We start from the raw sequence: 26,898 nt of genomic DNA on the forward strand, positions 1-26,898 counted from the left end.
CTGGAAGTCCCACATTAAAATAGTATGGAAATTTACCAATCTGTTTGACATGTTTCCATGACAAGAAGTTTATTCCTGTGATGAGCCACCAGGATAGGGTCCTGTTGTCTGCTTCTTTGATGTTGTAATGTACAATAGAGTCATCCATCCAATTGCATGTTGGATTAAGGTTAAAAAAACTTTCTCAGATTCACAGATCCTTGTAGCCCAGTATTGTTACAGTGGGTTTAAGTTTGACTGGTGTGTCACCTTGTATTTTATAGGTTTTCTTCACTAATGATTGGTTACATACATCTCTCAGTATGTCATAATCTGATACATTTGTGGGTCCAAAGTTGCTATGTGGCAGATGGATGAGTGTGGGAATGGAAGTTGGCAATTCCAATGAAGGGTTGTTATGTATGTTATCTCATATAGTGTTGTTATGTTGTAATGAAACTACAGGGATGAAGGATGTAAATGATAATGTGGTGTTGTGTCTGATATTGGAGGTTTTGAGTCAGTAGTGGTGGGTATCCTCATGAAACCAACTTGTATGGGGAGCTTGATGACTATCCAGATGGGATATTTGTCCTTTGGGATGCTTGTGTATGGGTCTTCATTTCATAGAGATGTTCTGTTGTGGAAGTAAAAGTGTGTTAAGTTCCATGTATAGTTTCCTGATAGTACTTTCCTGGTCTCATTCCAGTTTATCCAGTGCCACCAATGACATGTAGTACCATTATTTATGGTGATTCTTGAATGTGTGTTGCTAATGGCTGTCCAGAAGAATTCTTTTTCATTATGAACACTGGTTGGGTTGATGGAAACATTGTACACTGACTGGTACCAGTCTGTTGAAGAAGTATTCAAAAAGTTACCTGGATATATCATGAAAGTTGGATGAAAAATTTGTTTTGGTGAGTCTGAAGATATAAAAGTGTCCTCATAGGGATATCTTGTTATTACCCATAAACACGTTTTGACATGTAGCAAAGTATCTTAACTTCTTTATGCAAATGTATCCAGCTGTAACCAGTAAAGAGTATCACTGTGCTTCAAGTCTTAATTTTCTTTTGCATTGGTATCTGCAAAAATTCACCTCATGCAATAATATTAATTTATTTCTTCTGAGCACTTCTTTTGCACTGGTTCCTGGTATAGCATGGAAGGAAATGGTTGTGGTATTGGATCTGTATCAGAGGCACTCTTTGTGTATGGGTCCCTAGAGCCATAAATTTTTCACCAATTGCTTGTTAGAGGGAAAGAGATGTTGGATCTAGTCTTTATGCATTGAGTATTTCAAAGTGTCCATAAGTTGGTAGGTTGGGAAAATCATTGGCACAGATGACTTTTGCCATTAGTTTATTGTTATTCCCATTATTAGGACACACAGAATATGGGTCATTGCATACTGTATACTCAGAGAGTATTTTTTGTAAGTTGCATATTTGTTCCAGAACAGCTGGTTAAACCTGTATGATTATGAAGCCAAAGATTATGTCTCCAGTAATCAGGTACATGTCCTTCCGCTTCTGTGTATCCTTTGTAAAATTGTTGTATGATGTGATATTCTTTATTATGGAACTTGGAGCCTTGTGATGTTCAAAATGAGTAGTGGTAGAGGAAGTCATAGTAATTACTTCTGATATAGTAGGACTCAGAATAAGTGTGACTAAAATTGTGGTTAAAAGATGATTCCAAGGGACATACCATGTAATTAATGAACTTTCCACAGGTGTGTGTGTTGGTGCTGTTTTCTTAACCCACTTTCTGTGGGTGTGGCACCACATGAAGTCTATGGTTATCATGAAGTTTACATATGATAATACGAGAGTCATTAGGATTTGTATACTTTTGCCTAGATATTTTATGAGACATGTCATACTGAGGCCAAATCTTTGAGTTTTGTGAGTTTCAACTCAGTTTTCTGTAGATGTCCAAACTGATGTGGTGGGTCCTTGTCCAATGATGTCAACTGCTTGTAATGTTGAGTCATCACTAGAATATATGAGGCATTTATCTGTCAGTAGTCTTTGTTCCTCTTTACTTGGGACATATGGTATGTAACTTAGTGGGAAAAAAGTTTCAAATGGGGAGAATCTGTGTAGTCTGGGTCTGTTATTTAATTCATATACTGCTATTAAGATTGCCTGATTGAGTAGTGTATTTGAGAGTAATCAGCTTCAGTAACCCATTGAAGCATTCTATATAGCCTGATGCTGTGGGATTATATGCTACATGAAAATCTCATTGGATGTCTAATACTTCTGCTAACATTTGTGTAAGTTTCACGGTAAAATGGGATCCTTCATCTGATACAAAAATACATGGCAGGCCATATGTAGTGCACCATGACCATATTGTAAGTATAGTAGTAAGTTGGTTTGGTTTTGATGCCTGTTTCACCAATCCTTGGCCAGAATGAGTGTCTACATTGTGCATACATAGTGGTGCGACCTAATTGGTTATATAAAGTGTATTTGGACTATATAGTTGAAATCTTAGTAAAGATGTGTGAGACAGTGTATTTCTTCTAAACCTTGTAGCTGCATTAGGACAGTTTGGGCATGTTCTGATAGTGTCAGCAAAAGTCTTCCATGATGGTTTGAGATTCTAAGACACCAAGTGTATAAAACATGCTTACCTATGTGACCCAATATTTTATGAATTTCCAGCACCTCTGATTTAGTAATAATTAATTCCTGAATTTCAATGTGTTGTATCTCCCACTGTGGTGATCTATGCAATGTTAATTTAGTATCCAACCTCTTTGTCACTGCCCAAGGTTTCCTATTTACTAGTCTGAGTGTCACTATTTTGGCCAACTTATCAACGATATCATTATTTTTGGAGTTCTCATCTAATTTTCCAGTATGAGCGTCAACATGTGAAACAAATATTTTAACGGATGCATCTGTCAAATAATGCCACATAACTTTTCCCCATACATGTTTACTATTGATTTTGAAGTTGGTGTTTCCATTTTACTGCCAGATATCTAGACCATTGTAAGTGCACCATGTCAGAAAATTTGTGTATAGTTTTATCATTATGTTTCTGACCAAATTCCACTACCAATTTTACCGCATGTACTTCTGCTATCTGTGTTGGGGCATCCAACCTCTGGTGAGTTAAAACTTGTCTGAAGGCTGCAGTTTTCCAGTGCAGTTTCCCATTTTTAATAACAGAGGATCCATCAATGAACCAGCAGTTATGATGCTTGTTATCTGTACTCCATTTTGCAAAGGGATTCCATTTTTCTGGTACCAGTTCTACAGGTACAGGAAATAATGGCATTTCTGCCAGTTCTTTCATTAGTTTGGCAGTATCCTTAAAGTATTTCACCAATGTGCCTTCTAGGGAATTTTGTAGGTACCATTTCCAATGTAGAACTTTAGGTTCCATAAGTAATCCTGGAAGGGATGCTTCCTCCATCGTAATCCAGTCCAGTATAGGTACTGATATTTGGACTATAAGATAGTGGTTATTAACTGAGAAACCAAGATGTTTTATTGCCTCACATAATGTCCAAGTCCATTTTTCAAATAACAAGTATCTGTTGGGTTCATAAGGAAAGTGTTTTTGTAATAGAAACCAAATGGTTTAGTCATTCCTGACTGTTTGACATAAATTTCCCAATTACCATAATCATCTAAAAAGAGTATGTCAATTACCAAAATCTCTGAGTCCTTTGGGATGTATAACTTAGAAAACCTTTGAAAATAGTTGAATAATGTTTGGAAAGCAACTTGTTGGGCAGCACCCCATTCAAAATCTGCTCTTTTTTTTGTGTTACCTTATATATATGTTGTAAAATTAATTGTAGAAAGGGAATGTGTTGGCACCAATATCTGGATTGACCTATGATGTGTTGGACTGCTGTTTTGTCCTTAGGGGTTAAACTTGTGCTATTTTACCAATTACCAAGTCTGGTACTTGAGGGCCACCGTTGGTCTATAGACACAGAATTTTGCTGATTTTGTTGGGCCTTGAATTTTGTCCTTTTTTATCATTCATCCATTGTTAGTAAGGGTGTGGAAAATCAAGTCTGTGGCTTCTCTTTTACCTTTCTTTCCACATTTCCTATGATTAGGATATCATCCACATAAGTAAGAATCTTGATTAATTTATCTAGTTTATCAAATGGTACGGTTTACTGTATGGCAGCATGTTCAATAAGGGTACTCTTTTTACATCCCTGGGGAACTCTCTTAAATCTGTATTATGTAGCATTTCATGTAAACATGGTAAGTTCTCTAGATGCAGGAGCTAATGAGATGGAGAAGCATATGTCAGAGAAAACAATGGCAGAAAAATAATTGGGGTTGAAGTCCTTAATTTCCTTCATGTATGGAAGGGATCCTGGCATTTGTGGGCTTAATTTGTGGGCTTAATTTTGATAGCCTATTGTAAATCTCAATTTGCCATTAGGCTTTTTTACTGGCCATACAGGGCTATTACAGTTAAATGATTGAATTTGTTCAATTATATCTTTTGCTAGAAGATCCTCTAAGGTTTCAGTGATTTCTGCATGTCCACACTTGAGGGGATATTATTTTGCATATGAAGGAGAAATTGAAGGTAGCACTACTGGTTCAATTTTCACTGTTGCTAAGGTAAAACATCCCTTCAGCATTTTAAGGGGAAGCCATGTCTCGAATATTCTTGGAATATTGTCCATTTCTAATATTGCTAATGGAGCTTCGGTCATTAAGGTGTTAGTTTTGATAGGTTCTCTATTAAAGAGTCAAATTGTTATGGGAATGATGTGCCCAGTTAAAATGGAGTCTGATAGGTCCATTACTTTAGCAGTAGAAACTTTTCATAATGTACAGTTAAATAGAGGCTGTATTATGGTTATTCCACTTCCTGTATCTACTAGAAAACTGATGTCTATCAAAAATGTTACAAGTGAATAAAACATATGGGCACATTGATATTTGGAAATGATATGACTGCTGGGGTGACCTGATATGCTAGTTTGGGTGTTGGTTCACTCTCTTGTGAGGTTGCCATTGCCTCTGCTGATTTCCTGTTGGTCTTGGTCAATAAGGAGGGTGGGTGTTCTGGTAACTGCGTCTTTGCTGTCTCTGCCCTAGCTGAGTACAGCTCTGGCCAGGGCCATGGTTGTTTTTTGGATAAATATTGTTAAATCTGCAGTTATACAAGAACTGTGCCTGTTGACATGGTCTTTGAGTAAATTGAGGTTGTTGTTGGAATTGATCCTTTTGTCTGGTAAATTGTGTGGCCAATGTAAATGGTGGCATCTTGGTAAAAGTTTTATTTTAGTTACCGTAAAGGTAAATTTGTGCTGTCCCTGCAAGTCTCTGACCTTTTTAAGCTACTCTATCTGTATAACAAACTGATGTCCCAACAATGCGGCCGTAAGAATTAACTGCAAATGTTCTGGTGCCCCTTTTATTATGACATGCCTTATTGCTGGTGTAAGTTCTATCCTAAAAGGCATGATATTTCTATAATGCTCATATATCATGCAATTTACTCCTATTTTCCTACATAACTTGTTAGCTTTGTCAATGGTGCACCATCTGCATTGAGTTTCAAAATAATTTAAATCAAGGTTAAGGAAATGCATGTCTCCATGCATTCACAATCCACCAAAATAAGGTTCTAACTTCATCAGGTGATGCTTCCAGCATCATCTGTCAGGGCTTGTTTAAAACTGGATGTTCTACAATGTCAATTAGGTACCTCATTTCATCCGTACTTAATCTAATGGTATTTGCACCTTTGTCCCAGAATTTGTATAAGAAATCTCTGTCTTCAGTTTTCCTTTGTGCAAAGTCTTGTCTACACTGTTGAATTTCAACACAAGTGAGTGCGTGTCTCAATCGTACTTTCATTCATTTCTCCTGGCATTCTAAAGGTCCGTGTGACTGTGGTTTTCACAGTGCTAACAGGGTTGCTCTCACATATGTCCTGCAGGAATGGATTATTTTTACTTCTGGCAATCATCTCTAGTACTAAATTTTTTCCTCTCAATCTATCATTATCAACATCATCAATAATTTTGCAAAAGATGCTTGGGACCTCCCTTTTATCTGCTCAAGCTATTATAGGTTCTACTACATCAGAATTACTGAGAGGTATAGTTACTTTATTACCCTTATCATATTTAGGTAATTTTTCCTGCACTATCTTTTCACATTTTCTCCATGGAGATTGAGGTTTCAATTCTGTTTTCTCGGGTTTTAAAGAAAGTTTGCTAAACTACTTATTCAACCTAGTTATCTCACTATTTTGAGTAAAATTCTCAATTCCCACAATTCAAATTCCCAAGCTAGTCTTGAAGTTTTATTTATGGATATAACAAGATTGTGTAACTTGGAATATATTTTGTGCAGAGTCAAGGTCTGGAGATGATGCCAAATCGACTTGTTGTACCATTATTATATAATTGTAAAAGCCTATGAATGTTAATAGAAATATCAGAGCTTCACTTTTGCCTCCACACGTTCGTACCAGTTATGAGCCAGTTTCACCACACATCCACCATCTTGGGTTTCATGCTTGCATTTCTGCCACCTTGGGACTGAATCCCTTGCCAGTCTTAGGCCAATGGCCATGACTTTTTGGGTTTCAGTGAGGTGAACCTTTTGATAGGCAAAATGTGGGATTCAAAGCAAAAAAGAATAAATCTCAATTACTCCAGCTAGCAACTTTGACTGCCATAATTGGCACCTGCCAAGTATGCCAACTATTGCAAGCAGTGAGTTAGAGAGGAATCAAGTTTGGTTCCAACAAGTGGAATTCATTCATGCAATGCACACTCAACATTCCTAATAATAGCAAGTCACAAATACATAGAAGATTCACTCCCTTATTCACTTAGAGTCCAATCCCCATGGACTTACTCAGTGCAACATCTCTTAGCCCAGAATTTAGTCAACAAGACCAAGGAGATTTTTCTCAGCCATAGCCTCTCTCAGCACCTCAGATGTCTTTAGATGTCCTCAGGTGTCTGCAAGCTGGAGACTGGATGGCAGTCATCATCATGGGAGAGGTGGTCAGCCATTTGGTCTCAGTGACAATTGTTGATCAGCAATCAGAGATAGTGTGGACAGCAGACAGGGCAGTCAAAAGACAAAGCAACATAGGGTGCTATGGTCATGGTGCTGCTGACAGTTTTCTCCAAAAGTCCACGGGTTTAAATAGTGATTTTCAGCCAAGTCATGCTCTGGTCTTCATTGATAAAGACCAAAACATGACTATACTAAGAGCCAGCACTCAAATCATAGATAAAGGTTCATATCAGCATTGTTCAGGAGTGTCATCCTGCCTCACAGCAGGTATGTCACCAGGGTCTTTTTAAAATTTTTTGTTTTACAAGTCCAGGCAAATACCAAATACAACTTATTATTACTATATAACATGCAACTATAGCAATTCCTGTTATTTCCTTGTCTGATTACATCTCTCCATAATTTCAAATAGACAGAACCCTCCATTGTTATGTCTTATGCTCCCTAGTTAAGAAAAATTTTCTCATGTGGTGTTCACAAAAATGTTCACAGAATTTTTTTTAACACATACATCAGATGCTGCCTTTTAAATAATCCTGAATGACCACTTGGAAGTTAGAATAGATATTCCTCAAAAACAGGGACTGGAACCATCATATGACCCAGGTATCCCACACCTTTTAATTTATTCAAAAGATCTAAAATTAGCATACTCTAGGAATGCAGTGACATCAATTTCTACAGCAGCATCATTCACAGTTGCCAAGTTATGGAACAAACACAAGTACCCTTCAATAGATAAATGATAAAGAAAATGTTATATGTATGCACAATGGAGCATAATTCAGTCATAAGGAAATATGAAATTACTACATTAGCTGGCATATGGATAGAACTGAAGACTAAAATGCTAAATAAAATAAGTCAAATACAGAAAGTCAAAGGTTAAATGTTTTCTCTGATATGTGGAAGGTAGACTAAAATAAGAAAGAGAGAGTAAAGAAATCTGGGGAGGGAGGATTCCATCAAAATAGAAGAAAGATTAGTGGAGTAGATGAAGCAAATTGAGAGGATGGGAGGAGGAACAGGATAAGGGGAAAAAAGTGGAATGAATCTGACCTAAATATTTGGTGTACATATATGAATACACAACAGTGAATCTCACCATTGTATATATCCACAAGACACTAATTTAAAAAATATAAATAAATAGCAGAAAGATCAGTAGAGAAATGGAAATGGGGAAGGGAGAAGTGTGAAGGTATGGAAAGTGCTTGGTACTGAATTAGAACAAATCACATCTCATGTGTTTATAATTAATTATGTCAAATTAGCTGGGTGTGGTGGCATATGCCTGAAATCCCAGCAACTCAGGAGACTTAGGTAGGAGGATTAGAAATTTAAACCCAGCATCAGCAACTTAGGGAGGCCCAAACAACTTAATGAGACCCTGTCTCAAAATAAAATATAAGGACTTTGTTTATAGCTCAGAGTGCTTGCCTCACATGAACAAGGCCCTTAGTGTAAACCCCAGCATCAACAACAACAAAAAAATCCTAACATTATGTATAGTTAATATGAACCATTAAAATAAATAAACAAAATATACAAATAAAAAACATAAAATTAAAAAACCAAGCAAAATGTGAGCTTAGCTTTCAACATCAAATGCAGACTTTCACAAGTTTGAAAATAGGTGGCTGAGAAATGAAGTTATTGGGCAGCAAAATGTGTATATGCCATGCATTGTGTTGTTGAATCCACACATACAACTGGGTGTGGCAACTCACATTGACAAGACATCTGGATGTTATTCCATGATACTGAGTACTTGAAACTTCAATAGATCTGCATGCAGGAGAATGCAACTCTCCAGTGCTCTATTATTTCCTAGGCAGGTCAACTGAACTGCTGTCTCTCTTTTTTACTTATATAAGTCTTTTAATGTGTATATGTGACATCTTCATCAGGCAGAGACTGTTGTGCCAATACTTGATGAAATCAAGATGCTCTTGTTTCTCTTTTAAAAATAACAATAATTCTTCACCTCTTTTATTTTTTATTTTATTTTTTTTTTGTGGTACTGAGGATCAAACCCATGGCCTAGTGCTTGCCAACTACCAACTGAGCTATCTTCCCATCCCTTCTGCACCCCTTTTAAATAACTGTGATGAATAACATCCTGATTTGCTACATTTGAATAACAAAGATAAATTAAGAATGATTTTAATAAAAATACAAAATTCATGGCTGTCATATGTGTAATTCTCCAAAATCTGGTATTATTTTCCTTAACATAATGAACCAAACATGCAAGAACAGTGAAGGAAGCTGTCATGTATGGAGTGCTTACTCTTTTTTTTTTTTTTTCCTTCACAACCTCGTGGCTTTATTTTTTTGTTAGGGTTGACACAACTACTTCACTTTGATTTCGATAGTTTTCACACTACACACACGATTCATTTATACAATGAAACAGAAAATTAAAACAGATCCTCTTCCTGAATCTATTTTGGGTCATGGGCTTACCAGAGCATCTGAAGGTTGGGGTCTTCTCCCTAGAAGTCCTCTGTACCAGCAAAACAATTCTGCACACAATATTAAAAGCTGTTTACTAAAGCCTCAGGAATCAAACCATAATCCCACTAATTGTCAGTGATTTTCACCGGTAAGTTCTGACTTAGGCAAAAGTGAAAAACATGCATGAGCGGAAGGCAAGTGAGAACTGAGGAAGCAACAAGCACACGTAAACTAAGTGACGAGTGACATTTGGTGGGGCAATGATATTAACAATCACAGTAATGGTCACAAAGAGCTTGGCACATGTGAGGCACTCTTTGAAGCTGCCACACACACTCTCACTCACCTCAATGACCCAAGGTGCGTGCTACCCTCATCTCCAGCTTGCTGGGAGGCTGTCTGCACATCAGGCACAGAGAAGTCAAGCAGATGCCCAATAGCACCAGCTGGTTAGGGACAGAGGTGGGATTTCACCCTGGGCAGTCCAGCTCAAGTCTATGCCCTCAGGCATGAATTCTCCTCTACAAAGGGAAAAGACTCAGGCAGTGCTGGGTTTGTCTGGTGTGCACATGTGCTCTGCACATTGCCCAGGTTCCTGATCCTGATCCAGTGGCAACCCTCCCTTGTGTATCCAAATGCCAACGTTCCTCTAAGTCTCCACATCCCGAGAACTGCTGCACTTTAAAATGCTTAGGAACCTTCAGCACCATTTTTCAAAAAGTGGAACTCTATGACCCCAAACAAGTTAGAATTAATAGGAACCTTGGCCAGCAGGTGGTCCTCAAGCTTCCTGGATATTGGAGAAACTAGATGTCCTTTCTCAACACTTTAAGATGTCTTAACAATTATTTCAGCAACACTGAATAGACTACAAAGCTCACAATCCCCATAGCTAAGAAATCAGTTTTGCCCATTCACTTATACTTTTCTTGTCTTTCCATTCAATTTTTGCCCACGTGCAAATACATTTAAAAATGGGTAGTATCACTGGTAGTGTAAATGTGTTCTTTATTGTTTGACATGAGAGGCATTTTCCTGGCTGCTAACCAAAATGTGGCCCAGCCAAGACACCAACCTTAGGGAGCACCACTGAGGGTCCAGAGATAGCACGTGGTGAGCAGCACCCTGGCCCACAGGAGTGCATCCTTCCAGCTCAGTGCAGCAGCATGGCTGCTCTCCTAGACAGACCCTCCCTACACAGGCCCGCTCATCTCTTCTCTTTCTGAAGACAGTGATGAAGCTGGATCATCCCCAACAACTCCCCTCACAGTGGGCCAGCACTTAGGGTTTGGTCGACAATGCTCCAGAAAAGTCGACTTGTGTACTGAAATGAAATTGGTGGACTTTTCCTACTCCAGGACCAATTTTTTCTTTTTTTTTTTGGTGGTACCAGGTATTGAACCTAATGGTGCTCTACCACTGAGCTGCAACCCCATCCCTTTTTAGTTATTTTTTATTTTGAGACAGGGTCATGCTGTTGCTGAGGATGGTCTTGAACTTGCAATCCTTCTGCCTCAGCATCCAGAGTAGCCAGGATCACAGGCCTGGCCACTGTACCCGCTCTGCACATATTCATTTGTACAGCTTCTCTCCAGGTGTTCTCCAAAGCAAAATGCCATCACTGCTCTTGGAGAAGGATGCCCTACCGTCATCACATCAGCACATGCTCCTCTAGTATGCCTTGTCTGGAATGCGAGTAAGGGTAGGGCTGCCCGCGAGCGCAGTCCCACACACCAACGGCAGGTGAAGAACTGCTCCCCAGTATGCGCTATCTGATGGACAACAAACGGAGAGTGCTGGCCGAGAGTGAGGCCGCACCCCTGACACCTGTAGGCCCCCTCTCCAGCATGGGTCTTCTGGTGCTTCATGAGGTCGTTCTTGTGGATGAAGGCCTTCCCACACCGGCACTCATAGGGCTTCTCCCCAGTGTGGATCCTCTGGTGCACGATGAGGGCAGAGCTCTGGCTGAAGGACTTTCCACAGTCGTGACACTCGTAAGGCTTCTCTCCAGTGTGTGTCCTCTGATGTGAGAAGAGGTGTGAGCTGCGACCAAAACACTTCCCACAGTCCTTGCACTCAAAAGGCTTGAGTCCAGTGTGGATCCGGTGGTGCACAACCAGGTGGGACCTCTGGCTGTAGGACTTGCCGCACTCGCTGCACTCGTAGGGCCGCACTCGGACATGAGTCCTCTGGTGCAGGATGAGGTGCGTGCTCTGTCGGAAGGCCTTCCCACACTCAGGGCACTCATAGGGCTTCTCTCCTGTGTGCGTCCTCTGGTGCTGAATGAGCCTTGAGCTGTGGACAAAGGACTTCCCACACTGACCACATGTGTACAGTTTGTCCCCAGTGTGTGTCCTCTGGTGGGTGACCAGGTGGGAGAACCAGCTGAAGGACTTTCCACACTCTTTACACTCATAGGGCTCCTCGCCAGTGTGAGTCTTCTGATGCCCAATGAGGTGGGAACTCCGGCTGAAGGACTTTCCACACTCCTTACATTCAAAGGGCTTCTCTCCAGTGTGAATGAGCTGGTGCCTGGTCAGGTTGGAGCGCCAGCTGAAGAATTTCCCACACTCCTTACACTCATAGGGCTTCTCCCTGCGTGAGCCTGGAGACATGCGGAGGGACACCCCAGGAGCCAGAGGGTTGCTGCCAGCAGGGCACTTGCAGGGCTCGCCCCCTGGGCGAGTTCTCGCAAACTCAATCAGATGGATGTTTTTGCAGAAAGCCTGGCCACACTGGCCACTGCCACCCGTGCAGTGCTCCTGATGCCCCCTAAATGCCAAGTCATGTTTCGTGCTTCTGGCATCTGAGCCCCGTTTGTGGAAATACTCTCTCAGCACCAGCTGAGCAGGAACGAGGCAGCTGCCCTCATACTTACCACTCTCACAGATCCTGCCTGGAGAAAAGGCTTTCTTTGGGGTGAAGGCCACTTGCCTCAAATGTCTCTCTTGGTTCTCCTGATATTTGCCCAATTGGTCTTCACGTTTCCACACATCTTCTAGTGACAGATACCAGAGATCATTCCTTGTCATTCCTTCCACTTTAATGCCAAATGATTTTTTTTTTTATCTTTAGAAATACTCTTACTGGAAACTGGCGAATTAATTTCAACTGTAGTCTCCAAATCTGGGTGCGCCTCTTGGTGAGCTGCCCTCTCCACCAGCCAGGGCTCTTCCCCTTTCTCCAACTGCAGAATCACCTCTGGTTTAGGAAGCTGGTGCCCCAGGGACGCCAGGTTCCTGTAGTTCTCCAGGGTCACGTCTTTGTACATGACCTGCTGAGCTGTGTCTAGCAGCTGCCACTCCTCCCTCGTGAAGTCCACAAGCACATCCTTGAAGGTCACCAGTGTCTGGGACCAGGCAGGCAGCAACGCAGCCTCCATGCCCTCCTTGTTCTTAGCAACACTTTTCTGAGCAACAGGGGAGTCCTATTTACCACTGCAGGCTCTGCACTCCTTGGTACGGATCCAGATCTCCATTTGGTCTCACCTCCTTTCTCCCTGAAGATGTTCTTTAACGTTGGTGGTAATGGGGTCCTACAGCTGTAAATTCTCGCAGCACCTGTTGTGACGTCTTTACTATACCTTCTACCTGCCGATGTCCAGCAATACTTCTCTCCTGTTTTGGCTGCAGTAGCATAATGAATCTTGGCCTGCAGGGAGCAGTCCCCCTTTCCTGGGTCACCACAGAGAGTTTGAGCCCATCTTCTTATTTGGTCACGAGGTGCGTCCCAGCGCCGTGCTCATTCGCGGGCGCCTCCGCGCCCCGCCCCGCCCCGGCCCTCCGCCAGGGCGCCTCGTGTGCGGGGAGCGAGGTCCGCCCGGAGGCGGTGGCATCGGCCAGGCCTGGCAAGCGGGCGCGGGCAGCTGGCCCAGGGCCACGCTGGCCGTCTGGGGCCACGGGAGCGGCATGGACCGCGGCGCCAGCGCGTCCTGCGGAGCCTTTTCCCGGCTCCTCAGCGTGTCGTCAGCGCCTGGAGTGCTTACTCTTGATCAAACCACCTGCCTTCAGTTTATTTCTCATGGCCACTTCTAAGGATCACAATTGAGCAGAGGCTGGGAGAGGCAAAGTCACATACTTGAGGTTACTCATTCAATGTCAAGTAATCTGACTCCAGAATATAAGAACAGTACCATATGAAATATCAGCTTATGCATATAATCAAAGTATGTTTGGAAAGCTTGGAGGATTCATGCAGAAGCATCCTCACAACTGAAGACATGCCTCAGGTGCCATCAACATGAGCTATCATTCATTGTCATCCCAGGAAGGGAGTCCAAGATTCTTCCTCATGCATAATGCCCAAAACAGAGACACAACAACACTTCTTTTTGCATTTGAAGCCATTTTCTCCCATGGAGGTCAAATTAAGCTTTCCAATAGAATTTCAGAGATAAGATTGAATGGGACAGAAGGATGTGAGTGGCCTACTCTATTAGGGTCAGAAAACCCAAGCCCAATTGGTTTCAAATACAGAACTTGATTACTCCCACAACAAGGTGTCCCAGGGGATATTAATTTGTCAACATGGCATTGTCTTCAAGGATCTAATTCTGCCATCCACTGTGTAAACTTCACTGTAACTCTGGTCTCCTGGAGGTCCAAAGACTGCTGCCAAAAGCAATCTGCAATCAGATGGTGTGCTGTGCCATCCAGTTGGACTAGAAGATAGACTACTCTTACCCTGCATAAGAGAGACCCTTCCCACACCAGAGTCTTCCAGGACTTTTTTGATTGCATCTGGCTAGATTACGTGCTGGACTCAATTCAGCACAGACGGTAACATGCAGACTCTTCCCGTCACATTTTCTGCCTCCACCAGCTGAACCATTGGGAATTAACAAAATCAGGTCCCTCAGGAAGAAAGAAGGGCAACTGGACACTGTGTGATTGGCCCCAAGAGCTACTGCAGCTCCCAAGATAGCCTCTTGCTAATATGAACTCATGGCACACAGTAAAAGAAGCTAGCATAACTGATGTAGCAGCTCTGTAGAAAGAGATTCATCATGGAGTTTCATAAGCCCATTCATCTGGGCCAAACCAGCCCCCTCCATCACAAAGCCCTTCATCAGTCCAGCCCTTCATCAGTTTCAGCATTTTTCCTCAAGTGCTTTGCTCTAAGAACCTTAATAACCATTAATATGAAGTAAAGATAGTGCTTCTTAGGACCACTTGACAAAGTCTGTGCTATATTCCTCAGGAATTCTCCTGTCCTAATGCCTTTTCCCCATCTTTTCCTTGCCTTTCTGATTGTCCCATTTTAAGGTCTGAGTGACCCCATGGAAAATGTGCCTTTGGTTCTTTTAAACACAGGTATTTAAAAATCCTTGGCTCACAGAAGCATTGTCATAATTTGGGGAACCTCTGGGTCTAGTTGAGTTTGGCTTCCTCACAAAGCATTTACAGATCACATAGAGTGGATGGGGAACATAATGGGGTTCTTACATTCAAGTCATCTTTTCTGTAGATTAGTAGTATTGATCACCCACCACCAGACCTGAGAGATAGTGTAAACCTAGTGACCCTTTTATACAGTTTGCTCTGAGGGTTTTGCCAAAAGAAGTGAATATGCCAAATCTGCCTTACACTCTTCACATATAAATCTTACATTTATTTTATTCACCCAAGCTTCAAACCTGTTTCTCCTCACATTATCCATCTTAGGAGCATATTATCAAAGGGACATTTTCTCTTTTTCCCCTGCTGTACATTTCTGCAAACAACTCAGACTATGAAGAGCAACTGAGAGGCCCGACTTTGGGGAAGTTTGTTTATGTACTACAAAGACCTAGGATGTTATTCCACTGCTTTTCGGAGGAGGTATTAACCTTCTGTATAAGAGAACTTGGAAAAAAATGACTGTACAGGAGCAGGGGAAACAGGAACAGAGGGCACCTTCTAGGGAAGAGGATAGAATACAGAAGCCATTACCTTTAGAAACTGGGATCATGACAGGCATAATGACATTTACCCCCAGGATATGGGTTTTGTGGAATGGGGATTTTGTGGAATGTGTTCAAGATACTAAAAGAGAAATAGAAGGCAGAAACAGATAGGTATCTCTCCACTTATTTTCCATATCCTGTATATGGCAGGAGCTACCTCCTCACTGTGCCCATACTTTCCTAGACATATGTTTAACACTGCATGTGTAAGAGTGTGTGAATGTGTGTGTGTGTGTGTGTGTGTGTATTACTCTCCCCTCAAGTTTACAGTCTATTGAAGTTGAAGGCAGAAATCATAAGAGATTCACATCTAAATCCAGTCCCAAACAAAACTTCAAACCTGATAGATCCTCAACAGAGCCTGCTGAAAGAATGAGTGAATTTATGAATTATTGAATGAATAAAAATGTAATATTCAACCATTATACAGAATATCTAGTTTCTAATAGTTTCAAGGATAGTATTGTAAGGCCCCCAAAAAGGAAACCCCAACTCTGTCCCATGGATGGACGGCAACCCCAATCAACCGCAGGAGGCGTCACTTGATGCAAACCGCAAGAGGTGTTTATTCCAGCGCGCTGGGACCCAACTCGAGGAGTCGAGTCCCTAGCAGAAAATCTTGTAGGTTTATAAAGGCAGAAACCACACATCGGGAGGGGTCGCACATGAAAGGGAAAAGGGGGACAAAGCTGCCGGGAAATTTCAAAGGGGGTCTGGGTTTGCTGATAACATACAACATGTTTCACAATGTTTTACAACAGGGCGTATATTCTGGTCAATAGTTTCTGGTAATCCTACTGTTTGAGCACTATCTAGCTATCTGGCTCAATTTACTCTTTTACTCTCTGTTTGGGGCTGTTTCTTGGAACAGCTTTAGGGGCTTTGTTCCCATTACTGGGAGGGTGACCTTAGGGAGTTGAGACAATGGGAGGAAGACCTTAGGGAGTTGAGATAACTGGGAGGGTGACCTTAGGGAGTTAAGATAACTGGGAGGGTGACCTCAGACAGCTTAAAAAAATGTCCATTCTTTCATTTCCCCATTTTCTTTTCTGGTAAGTTCTAATCATGGAACTTCTGTCTCTATATACTCTTCTCCAAAGCTATTTCCTTGGTGGAGGGACTGGTATAATTACCTGAGCATTAGTACCTGTATAGCACTTATTCATTCCCTGATGAAGGTGACTAGGTGATTTCAGGCAGGCAAGAACCAAGGGGGCGGGCCACCAATTAGCAGCCCCTTGTTTGCAGTCCTTGATAAATAGTCCTTGATAAAGGCAGGTAAATTTGGTAATCAATGGCCTCCGGAGATCCTTGACATTCCATTCTTCCAGGGGCAGTCTCCAACTTGCAGAGGCAGATGACCTCATGGCTTCATTTCCTAGATTTGACCCGATCCCCTATTTCTACACTAACTACCTGTTCCCAAATCTGGCTTCATTCCCCCCTCTAATCTTAGGAACTCCATGCTGCTGGGGAAGGAGGTCGATGACCGCTCTAGCTTCTTCGAGCTGGAAGTGGGTGGCATGGGGCAAGCAGCTTGGAGTTCCTTTTCTAAAAATCGGGTCAATCAAGGGGTCCCAGGAAGAAGCCTGGTTGGGGTAGAGCAGGTTGTAAAGTCATCTGGGGGTGGGTGCTTCTATGATAGAAGAACAAAAAGACATGAGTACTGAAATGAGATTAGTACAAAGTAAATGTTGCAGCATCTGAAACATGCCACTGAGTATCATGAAAATGACAGAAGTTAATCTCTCACCAGGAGGTGGAAGAACTGAGAAATTGTTCCCATAACTAGGCCTAGCAAAGGCTGGAGAGGACAAGGCCTTTATTTGGGGACTTTAACATTGCCATAGATGTCCCCAGAAAATATAGTTAAGCTACTTAATGTCATCTGATTTTGTAAAATATCCCTTTATTGGTATAACCTGTGTTTAGTAGAGATCTCTATACTTCTGTTACTTAGAAATAGATAATCATACTGGCAAACATAGATTAAGTCTACCTGTGTAGCTTAGGAAGGTCTGCAGGCCTTAAACTGACTAAAACTTCTGACTCTGGCAGTTTCTCTGATAGTTATCAGGCTACATCTTAAGTTACATTTAACTATTATTTCCTTTAATTGCCCAAGAATGGCTATATTTTGGTTTTAACTGTTTTGCTGGGTATCTAAGATCAAGCTGGTCAAATTGACCTGGTTCCTGTCTTGTTAAAGAGTCAGCTGAGTCCCACAGGGGTCACTCATACAGAACTTAAGAGCGGCTCCTTAGCTCCACCAGTGACTTTGGTTAGGCAGGGTCTCTTGATGGGGTGACTTCCTTTAGAAACATCAAGGGATGTTTCCCTTTTTCCATGACCCTCCTCTGCAGCAGATGCACTGGATGATTTTTCATCCTCTAGTCAACAATCTCCTTGATCAGGAGGTTGTGTGACCCAGAGTTGCAACGCTCCTTAGAGAAGTTCTCTTATTCCCTGGGTTCAGGCTAATGTTGAGGGCAAGACCCAAATATGGACTTTTCTTGACCTCTGTATTTAACTCCAATTTCTAAGTTTGATCTTAATTATCCAGCAAGCCAGTCTCACCAGTCATAAATTAAGAGTAATGGGCTTTAACTTTAATGTCCATAACTTTACAGTTATTTACCCTTTTATCTAACTGGAGTCTGCATTAGTACTGGAAGTTACCACTATCTATTCTATAGGTGATGGCTTATTATCACAAGTTACCTAGGTTGTATGTTCTTGAAGCAGCTACTTCTGTAAAACATTAACAGGTAACAGTTTTACAAAATGAAATTAGCAAGAGTAAAAATATATTCAGCTTGTATAATAGCTATCTTGAATTTCGATTGAGAACTACATTCTATCCGCTATTTGAGATCACAGTACTTTTACAACAAGAACCAATCTTTTGACTATAACTTTGAATAAGCTGAAGTCTGACTTATTTTGGAGTCACTCTAACATGCAGTAAGGTGGGAGGCAGAGCCTTATCTCAGGTAAGGCAGGGCTCTTTACAGATCTTAAGTGTTCTAATTCTGATGTTGATCTTTGCTTCTTCCTTAAATATCATTAAGTAGTTTACATATACTGTTTCCTGAGTCTATATAAACTTTATAATTAACACGATTTAACATAGTATCTAAAACATGAATCAAAGAAAGGCTGAGAGAGCTTATAACTTTCCTTTTGTGATTAAATGGCAAAATGTTTTCATGTTTCTTTCATGTTTCACAATATTAACCTTTAAACAAATCAGACTCTAATGTTTAGAAATACATTTACATTTGAAATTCTTTATCCCAGTGTAAAAAGTAACAAATTTTACACATACCCTATTGATAGCAGGTCCTATAATAGAACATTAAATGATAGAAATAAATCCCCAATAAAATTTACTCTTTATAAGTTTAAGATTACCATTACAGACAAGTTTAATCTGGAGGATAGCAGAGCTTAATAAATTCCTTGCTTTAAAAACTTGTGGTCCTGAAAAATATGAACACATTTAATATACAACTAGTGACCATTTCACAAATACCTTGACACTTTTATCTTACCAAATTGAGTTTTTAAAGAGAAATGTATACTCTGTAACAAAGTACAATACTCTATAATAGTTGTTTAACCATAATTGTATACACCCCAATTTTTAAGACTAATTGTTCTAAAGAATAAAACTTAATAGACACAAAGTTAAGAGTAAATTAGTGTTTCAAATCCTTGTCATTTTACCATGTCATTCTACCATAGAGATTAAACTTTGGTTTATATCAGAACATTAGTATTTCACCTTAGGAAAATCCTTCAATAGTTTTAGCTGTCTCACATACATATAACCAACTTAGTTACACACAACCTTGTTTAGACTTGCCCTTTACTTACACACAGACTTTCTTAGCACTTACTTAGACCCTCATGTATTTCATCACACAAGCACTTTCTTACCCAGAAACATTTCCTTTTCCCTTTTACTAAATATATTTCCATACCCAGAACCTTTTATTTTTTCTTTCCTATTTTTGACCCCTTTTTGTTCACATTCTGAAACAACTCTTATGAAATTTCTGAATTTACATAAATTACTCTATTTTAATAAGATTAAATATTTTGTTGTTTATAGTACTCTAATTGAAACACAGTTGAAACTTTTGGGACCCTTTGTATATAGAATTGCACTTGTTAGGACATAACTCTTAGTAACCTTGTTTTTAGTTTAGTGATGACACAAAGCAAGTTTAAACCCTTTTATTTACCAACTTATGAAAACACCAATAATGTTTAAGGGGGACAAAGCTGCCGGGAAATTTCAAAGGGGGTCTGGGTTTGCTGATAACATACAACATGTTTCACAATGTTTTACAACAGGGTGTATATTCTGGTCAATAGTTTCTGGTAATCCTACTGTTTGAGCACTATCTAGCTATCTGGCTCAATTTATTCTTTTACTCTCTGTTTGGGGCTGTTTCTTGGAACAGCTTTAGGGGCTTTGTTCCCATTACTGGGAGGGTGACCTTAGGGAGTTGAGACAATGGGAGGAAGACCTTAGGGAGTTGAGATAACTGGGAGGGTGACCTTAGGGAGTTAAGATAACTGGGAGGGTGACCTCAGACAGCTTAAAAAAATGTCCATTCTTTCAGTATCCCTGAAGAATCTTTTATCACATTCCTAGAAATTTGCAGAGGAAAATTGGCCAGGGCATTAGAAATAAAGTGGAGATTTGCAAGTACAATTTTATTCAAATCTTGGCTCTACTTGCAAAGTGACTTTAGGCAAGTTATTAGTCTTTTTCCTGAGATTTCTCCAATGGAATTGGGAATACTATTTGGCCCATTTTATAGAATTTTAGACATAATCAGAGATAAGTTGTATTCAGTGTCTCACACATAGTTGGTACTCAGTAAATTTGTAGATATTACCACTATTTTCCAAGTCCTGCAAATGAATATCATGGCCCAAGATGAAATAATATGTTCAAGGCAGAAAAAGCTGACTTCACTAAATTTATCAAGTCATTCTCAGATATCAGAATACTGAACTGAATTGCCAAAAATATTTTATCAAAACTTCACTCTTTCCAACTTTGAAAGGAAAAATAAATTCTGTCCTTCCAATAGGCCAATAGTAATGATATACCTCTCAAGGAATGTGGAATTATTATTCAGAAAAGGCAATTTAATTTCCTGTAAGTAAAGATATGGTATTAATTAATCTATCCTAATTTCCACCACATAACAGTCAACATATGCTAGATGTGCCATAGAAATGATACCGCCATTTACCGGTGAGAAGTTCTGCTCCTTCTAATGTTGAAGATTGAACACTAGAGAAGCACACCAAGGCAAGCATATTAAGCAGGTTTCATTTAAAGGTAATAATACAGACTTCTCCAGGCAGGAAAAAGGGGGCCATGGCTGATGTTCTAAAGTCCCAAGAAGTGAGCGCACCCTACATCTTTTATAGGTTAAATTCTCTTTTGTTCTCCATTTCTCTCCCCCCTTATCTCTCCTTCCTGCCTAAGTGACTAGGCCTGGTTTTTCATTAAGTGAGAAGCCATGGGCAGGGGGAGGGCCAAGGTGATTCAGGCAGGCAAGGGCCCAGGGGGCATTAATTAGCAGCTCCTTGCTTGCAGCCCTTGATAAAGACAGGTAAATTTGGTAATCAATGGGCTCTGGAGCTCCTTGACATTCCATTCTTCCAGGGGCAGTCTCCAACTTCCAGAGGCAGATGGCTTCATGGCTTCATTTCCTCGAATTGACCGATTCCCTATTTCTACACTAACTACCTGTCCTTAATTCTGGCTTCAGAAACAAGCATCATCAAAAATCTCCAAGGCCTGAATACAATGTTGCATGCCTTTTGATGGTAAGCAAGGCAACTCCACCGAGAGATTCTGGCTTACTGAACAATGGCCATCTCAAATGGTATTGAACTCCTGTGGTATGGAGAAAGTTTTAATGTTATCAGTGGAATATCCAGTGTGTGAATAAATTAAAACTCATTGGCCTTTTATTATTTTGATACTGGAGTTTGAACCCAGGGCACTAACCATTAAGTAACACCCCACCCCCGACTTTTTGACATTTTATTTAGACACAGGGTTTCACTGAGTTGCTTAAGGCCTTGCTAAGTTACTGAGACTGGTTTTGAACTCACTATCCTCATGCCTCAGTTTCCCAAGCCTCTGGGATTACAGAACAGAGGTGTCACTGCACCTGGGCAGGCTTAACCTTATCACATAGCACCACCCAACAATAAAGGGACAAGGAAGTTCAATGCCATCTGGAAACATGGGAAACATCTGGCAAATAACACTAATGGGCAGCACACCCACAAGACAAAAAGACATCCAGAAATCTCCATGGATAGCATCCATGTGCAATAATTGAAGCCAGAATTGGGGACAGGCAATTAGTGTAGAAATAGGGAATCGGAGAAAATGGAAGCCATGAAGCCATCTGCCTCTGGAAGTTGGAGACCACCCTGGGAGAATGGAATATCAAGGTCCTGCAGAGCCCATTGATAACCAAATTTACCTGCCCTTGTCAGAGACTACAGGCAGGAATATGCAGATTAATGCCCCCTGGGCCCTTACCTGTCTGAATCACTTTGACCCTCCCCCTGCCCCATCCGCTTTTTACTTGTTACAGCTCACCTGCAAAACTGGGCCTAATCCTGTAGGCAGGAAGGAAAAAATAAGGGGGAGAGAATGGGAGAATAAAACCCATAAAAAGGACAAGATTTGCTCATCCCATGGATTCTGCCTTTGGGTCCCCTTTTTCCACCCGGGAGAAGTCTGCTTTTACTTTTCTTTAATAAAGCTGCATTTCCACTCTACGTTTGCCTCGGTGTGCTTCTCCAGCGTTATACTTCAACACCTGAGGAAGCAGGACTCATCACTGGTAAAGAGCGGTATCACAATGACCACAAGAATGACCAAAAGACAGGAATCAACCCCATATTCTAATATCTCTGAGAGTTCATTGCAGAAGACATTTAGGGTCCAGGGTCAACCCCTTGTTCTGCATGCTTTGGGTCTTGGCTCTTTTGTCATGGTGTAGAGATGGATTCCCAGATCAAGGGTTCCTGTTTCTACCCAGATCTTCCACTTATTTTCTTTGTGACCTCAGATTGGTTATTGAACTTCCCTGGAGCTCAATGGCCTTATGTGTAAATAGGGTGGCAAGAAATCACCACTTCCTAGGGCTTGAGGAGTAACTCTGATGCACACAAATTCTTGTAGGATGTCACTGACCCATGGAGTGCCTTAGACAAGTCTGCTGTTCCAGAAACACAGTGTAACCATATCCAAAATTCTGATGGTCTTGTGCAGACTGTCCCTCTGGGTATGTGTGCAAGTAGTAGTGTGGACTCTTGCTGTCCAGACTTTGCAGGTCAGTTTCTCTGCTGTAACCATGGAACATTGTTTGGCAGCACTGTGATGAGCACAGGCTCTGAAGAGGACACCTGATGCTCCAGGCCCAGAACATTCTCTCATGGTAGGGGTGACTGTATCATGCTGTTGCAAGTCTGCCACTCCCAGAGCTCCCTCACTTACCCATGGGCCTGGCCTCAGCAGCAGCCTTCTGGTGCCCCAGCCCCATAAGCTGCCATTGGTGGGCCAATCCTAACACACAGAGCCCCCTCACTTACCCATGGGCCTGGCCTCAGCAGCAGCCTTCTGGTGCCTCAGCCCCATAAGTTGCCATTGGTGGGCCAGTCCTAACACATCTGGTATACCTTCTATCCAGTGCTCCATACCACTGCCCTGGGCAAGGCTCCTGACACATGCCTCTGTCCTGCCTCTATCTTTCTGGTTCTTCTTCAGGGCACCTCTGAACAGGTCACTGCCCTGCTTTGCTACAGGGACTCCTCCAGAGGGGGCTCCTGCCTGCCACCAGAATGAGCCCCAACTCCTGGGTCTCTGTCAATGCTCCCAGCTCCTTTGAGACTCAAGCCCTGCTTCCCTCATCTCTGGATATTTCTCTGAATGTTCCACTGCTGCCATGGTTCCTGCTTCTCACCACTGAGGAAAAACAGTGATAGGAATGGGAATCACTGGAAAGGCTTCATTTAGAGCACCCAGAACCTTCACCAGGATACAACCTGGAACTCTGTCCTTTGAAAGAATGGACATTTTTTTTAAGCTGTCTGTTTTATCTCAACTCCCTAAGGTCTCCCTCCCAGTGACGGGAACAAAGCCCTTAAAGCTGTTCCAGGAATCAGTCCCAAACAGGGAGTAAAAGGGTAAATTGAGCCAGATAGCCAGATAGTGCTCAAACAGTAGGATTACCAGAAACTATTGACCAGAATATATGCCCTGTTGTAAAACATTGTGAAACATGTTGTATGTTATCAGCAAACCCAGACCCCCTTTGAAATTTCCCAGCAGCTTTGTTCCCCTTTTCCCTTTCATGTGCGACCCCTCCCGATGTGTGGTCTCTGCCTTTATAAACCTACAAGATTTTCTGCTAGGGACTCGACTCCTGGACTCCTGCGTGAGTCATGAGTCGGGTCCCAGCATGCTGGAATAAACACCTCTTGCGGTTTGCATCAAGTGACGCCTCCTGCGGTTGATTGGGGTTGCCGTCAATCCATGGGACAGAGTTGGGGTTTCCTTTTGGGGGGCCTTACATTTGGGGGCTCGTACAGGATAAGACGGCCCCCCCTCATCCACGGAATCGACCTTGGAGGTAAGAAGGGGTACCCCAAAGTTGTCTGTCTTTGTCTTGTGTTTTGTTAGTTGGTCTGGTTCTGTGAGCGCGCTTTCAGTTTCGGTGGCAACCGTTCAGTGACTCGTGAGAGTGGTCGAACAGTGGTCAGTAGACGTGCCTGGGGGGCCACAGGTTGCAGCCCTGGGGGACGCCCTAAGGGTAGAGGACAGCCAGGGACGCCTGGTAGGTAAGGGCGCTGATTGGGTTCAATTGGTGGATCAGAGATTGGCGCCCATCTGTATCTAGTTCTGTTGTGTGTTGTGTGTTTGTGACGGAGGTGGAGGAAGGGTTGGAACAACTGGGGGGTTCTTGGCCCTGGCTACTCTCAGGTGGACCCCAAAGGTTCCTTCTCTGGACTCCCCCTCCCGACAGCCCTGAAGGGTAACTTAGCAAAGTAGCTTCAGTCTCAAAAGTAATGAAAAATAAGGTCTCATAATTTTAACATCCAACCTGTCCTGATGAGATGGCTAAAATGCCTTAGACACAAAGTTTCTGTTAAAACCTGTTAGATCCTTCCAGATCTCAGTCAAGGCTTACATTGAAATATAAATAAAGGAAGCCTAAAGGCTCAGTAGGAGACCGGTCTCAAACCCAGGGAAAGAAACGGTAAAAAGAGTCTTTAAAACTCCAGCAAAGTAAATGCTATGGTACTTTACTAAAGTAATTAACGGCCGTATCATTTTCCCAGGACTCTTGTTTTTTTAATTATATGTTTTTTTGAGCTCATGATTTTTTGATCAGTTCTATTTTTATTCAACTAGAGTTTTTGAACATCTGTTACATTGCAATGGAGATTCACCTATAAAGTTACAAGGCCTTTGATTTTGTGTTATTTGTATGTTGTGCTGTCTGATGTCATGTTTTGTCTGTATCAAAACTGAGCGCTCCTAAAATTAAAATTTGAAAATGGATCCAGATACTTTTAATTCACGTGATTTAAAAAGGTTCAAATTGGGTAAACTAATAAAAGCAAAATGTCTTTGAAAATAACTCACAAGTCTCTAGGTGGTCAAGCTAATAAAATATTGATGTTAATAAAGTGTCTAATATCAATTGTTTCTAGGACTTTTCTTCAACAGGAAAGAGACAGCAAATACTATACAGGACACTTGTCTGATATCTTGATTTCTACAGAATAAGTGAATTAGAGTTAATATGTATGGGATTACTCTAATGTGTTTGTAGAGACATCTGATTAATTTACAAAGTTAAAATGCTAATTGTTAAGTAACATTGAGTACTTTTAACTCCTTAAATTCCATGGAGTATCATACTTAAACATTATTGGTGTTTTCATAGGTTGGTAAATGAAAGGGTTTAAACTTGCTTTGTGTCATCACTAAACTAAAAACAAGGTTACTAAGAGTTATGTCCTAACATGTGCAATTCTATATACAAAGGGTCCCAAAAGTTTCAACTGTGTTCAATTAGAGTACTATAAACAACAGAATATGTAATCTTATTAAAATAGAGTAATTTATCTAAATTCAGAAATTTCATAAGAGTTGTTTCAGAATGTGAACAAAAAGGGGTCAAAAATAGGAAAGAGAAAATAAAAGGTTCTGGGTATGGAAATATATTTAGTAAAAAGGAAAAGAAAATGTTTCTGGGTAAGAAAGTGCTTGTGTGATGAAATACATGAGGGTCTAAGTAAGTGCTAAGAAAGTTGGTGTAAGTAAAGGGCAAGTTTCAATAAGTTTGTGTGTAACTAAGTTGGTTATATGTATGTGAGACAGCTAAAACTATTTAAGGTTTTTCTTAGGTGAAATACTAATGTTCTGATATAAACCAAAGTTTAATCTCTATGGTAGAATGACATGGTAAAATGACAAGGATTTGAAACACTAATTTACTCTTAACTTTGTGTCTATTAAGTTTATTCTTTAGAACAATTAGTCTTAAAAATTGGGGTGTATACAATTATGGTTAAACAACTGTTATAGAGTATTGTACTATGTTACAGAGTCTACATTTTTCTTTAAAAACTAAATTTGGTAAGATAAAAGTGTCAAGGTAATTGTGAAATGGTCACTAGTTGTATATTAAATGTGTTCATATTTTTCAGGACCACAAGTTTTTAAAGCAGGGAATTTATCAAGCTCTGCTATTCTCCAGATTAAACTTGTCTGTAATGGTAATCTTAAACTTATAAACAGTAAATTTTATTGGGGATTTATTTCTATCATTTAATGTTCTATTATAGGACTTGCTATCAATAGGGTATGTGTAAAATTTGTTACTTTTTACACTGAGATAAAGAATTTCAAATGTAAATGTATTTCTAAATGTTAGAGTCTGATTTGTTTAAAGGTTAATATTGTGAAACATGAAAGAAACATGAAAACATTTTGCCACTTAATCGCACAAAAGGAAAGTTAAAAGCTCTCTCAGCCTTTCTTTGATTCATGTTTTAGATACTATGTTAAATCGTGTTAATTATAAAGTTTATATAGACTCAGGAAACAGTATATGTAAACTACTTAATGATATTTAAGGAAGAAGCAAAGTTCAACATCAGAATTAGAACACTTAAGATCTGTAAAGAGCCCTGCCTTATCTGAGATAAGGCTCTGCCTCCCACCTTACTGCATGTTAGAGTGACTCCAAAATAAGTCAGACTTCAACTTATTTAAAGTTATAGTCAAAAGATTGGTTCTTGTTGTAAAAGTACTGTGATCTCAAATAGGGGATAGAATGTAGTTCTCAATCAAAATTCAAGATAGCTATTATACAAGCTGAATATATTTTTAGTCTTGCTAAT

At 40.8% G+C, this 26,898-nt stretch overlaps 1 protein-coding gene and 1 long non-coding RNA gene across 3 annotated transcripts in view; one reads left to right on the top strand and one right to left on the bottom strand.

Moving 5' to 3' along the window:
• Positions 1-10,476: 10,476 nt before the first annotated feature.
• Positions 10,477-13,450, bottom strand: LOC306666377 (uncharacterized protein). 2 transcript variants are annotated; one of them, XM_079148415.1, is made up of 2 exons: positions 12,573-13,450; positions 10,477-12,480 (listed from the first exon to the last, which is right to left on the bottom strand). In XM_079148415.1, exons 1-2 carry the CDS (start codon positions 12,865-12,867, stop codon positions 11,000-11,002), a joined length of 1,776 nt encoding a protein of 591 aa, XP_079004541.1. In that variant the 5' UTR covers positions 12,868-13,450; the 3' UTR covers positions 10,477-10,999. The 2 variants fall into 2 exon arrangements, with proteins under 2 accessions (XP_079004541.1, XP_079004540.1); XM_079148414.1 differs by having other exon boundaries at positions 10,477-12,483.
• A 4,556-nt stretch (positions 13,451-18,006) lies between these two features.
• Positions 18,007-26,898, top strand: part of LOC306666097 — a 646,663-nt gene continuing 637,771 nt past the window's right edge. The window contains exon 1 of the long non-coding RNA XR_013765187.1: positions 18,007-18,125. This is a non-coding gene — a long non-coding RNA (uncharacterized lncRNA). The remainder of the gene's footprint in view (positions 18,126-26,898) is intronic.

The sequence above is a fragment of the Sciurus vulgaris genome, assembly GCF_902686455.1.
Source record: "Sciurus vulgaris genome assembly, chromosome: 7".
Classification (NCBI taxonomy): domain Eukaryota; kingdom Metazoa; phylum Chordata; class Mammalia; order Rodentia; family Sciuridae; genus Sciurus; species Sciurus vulgaris.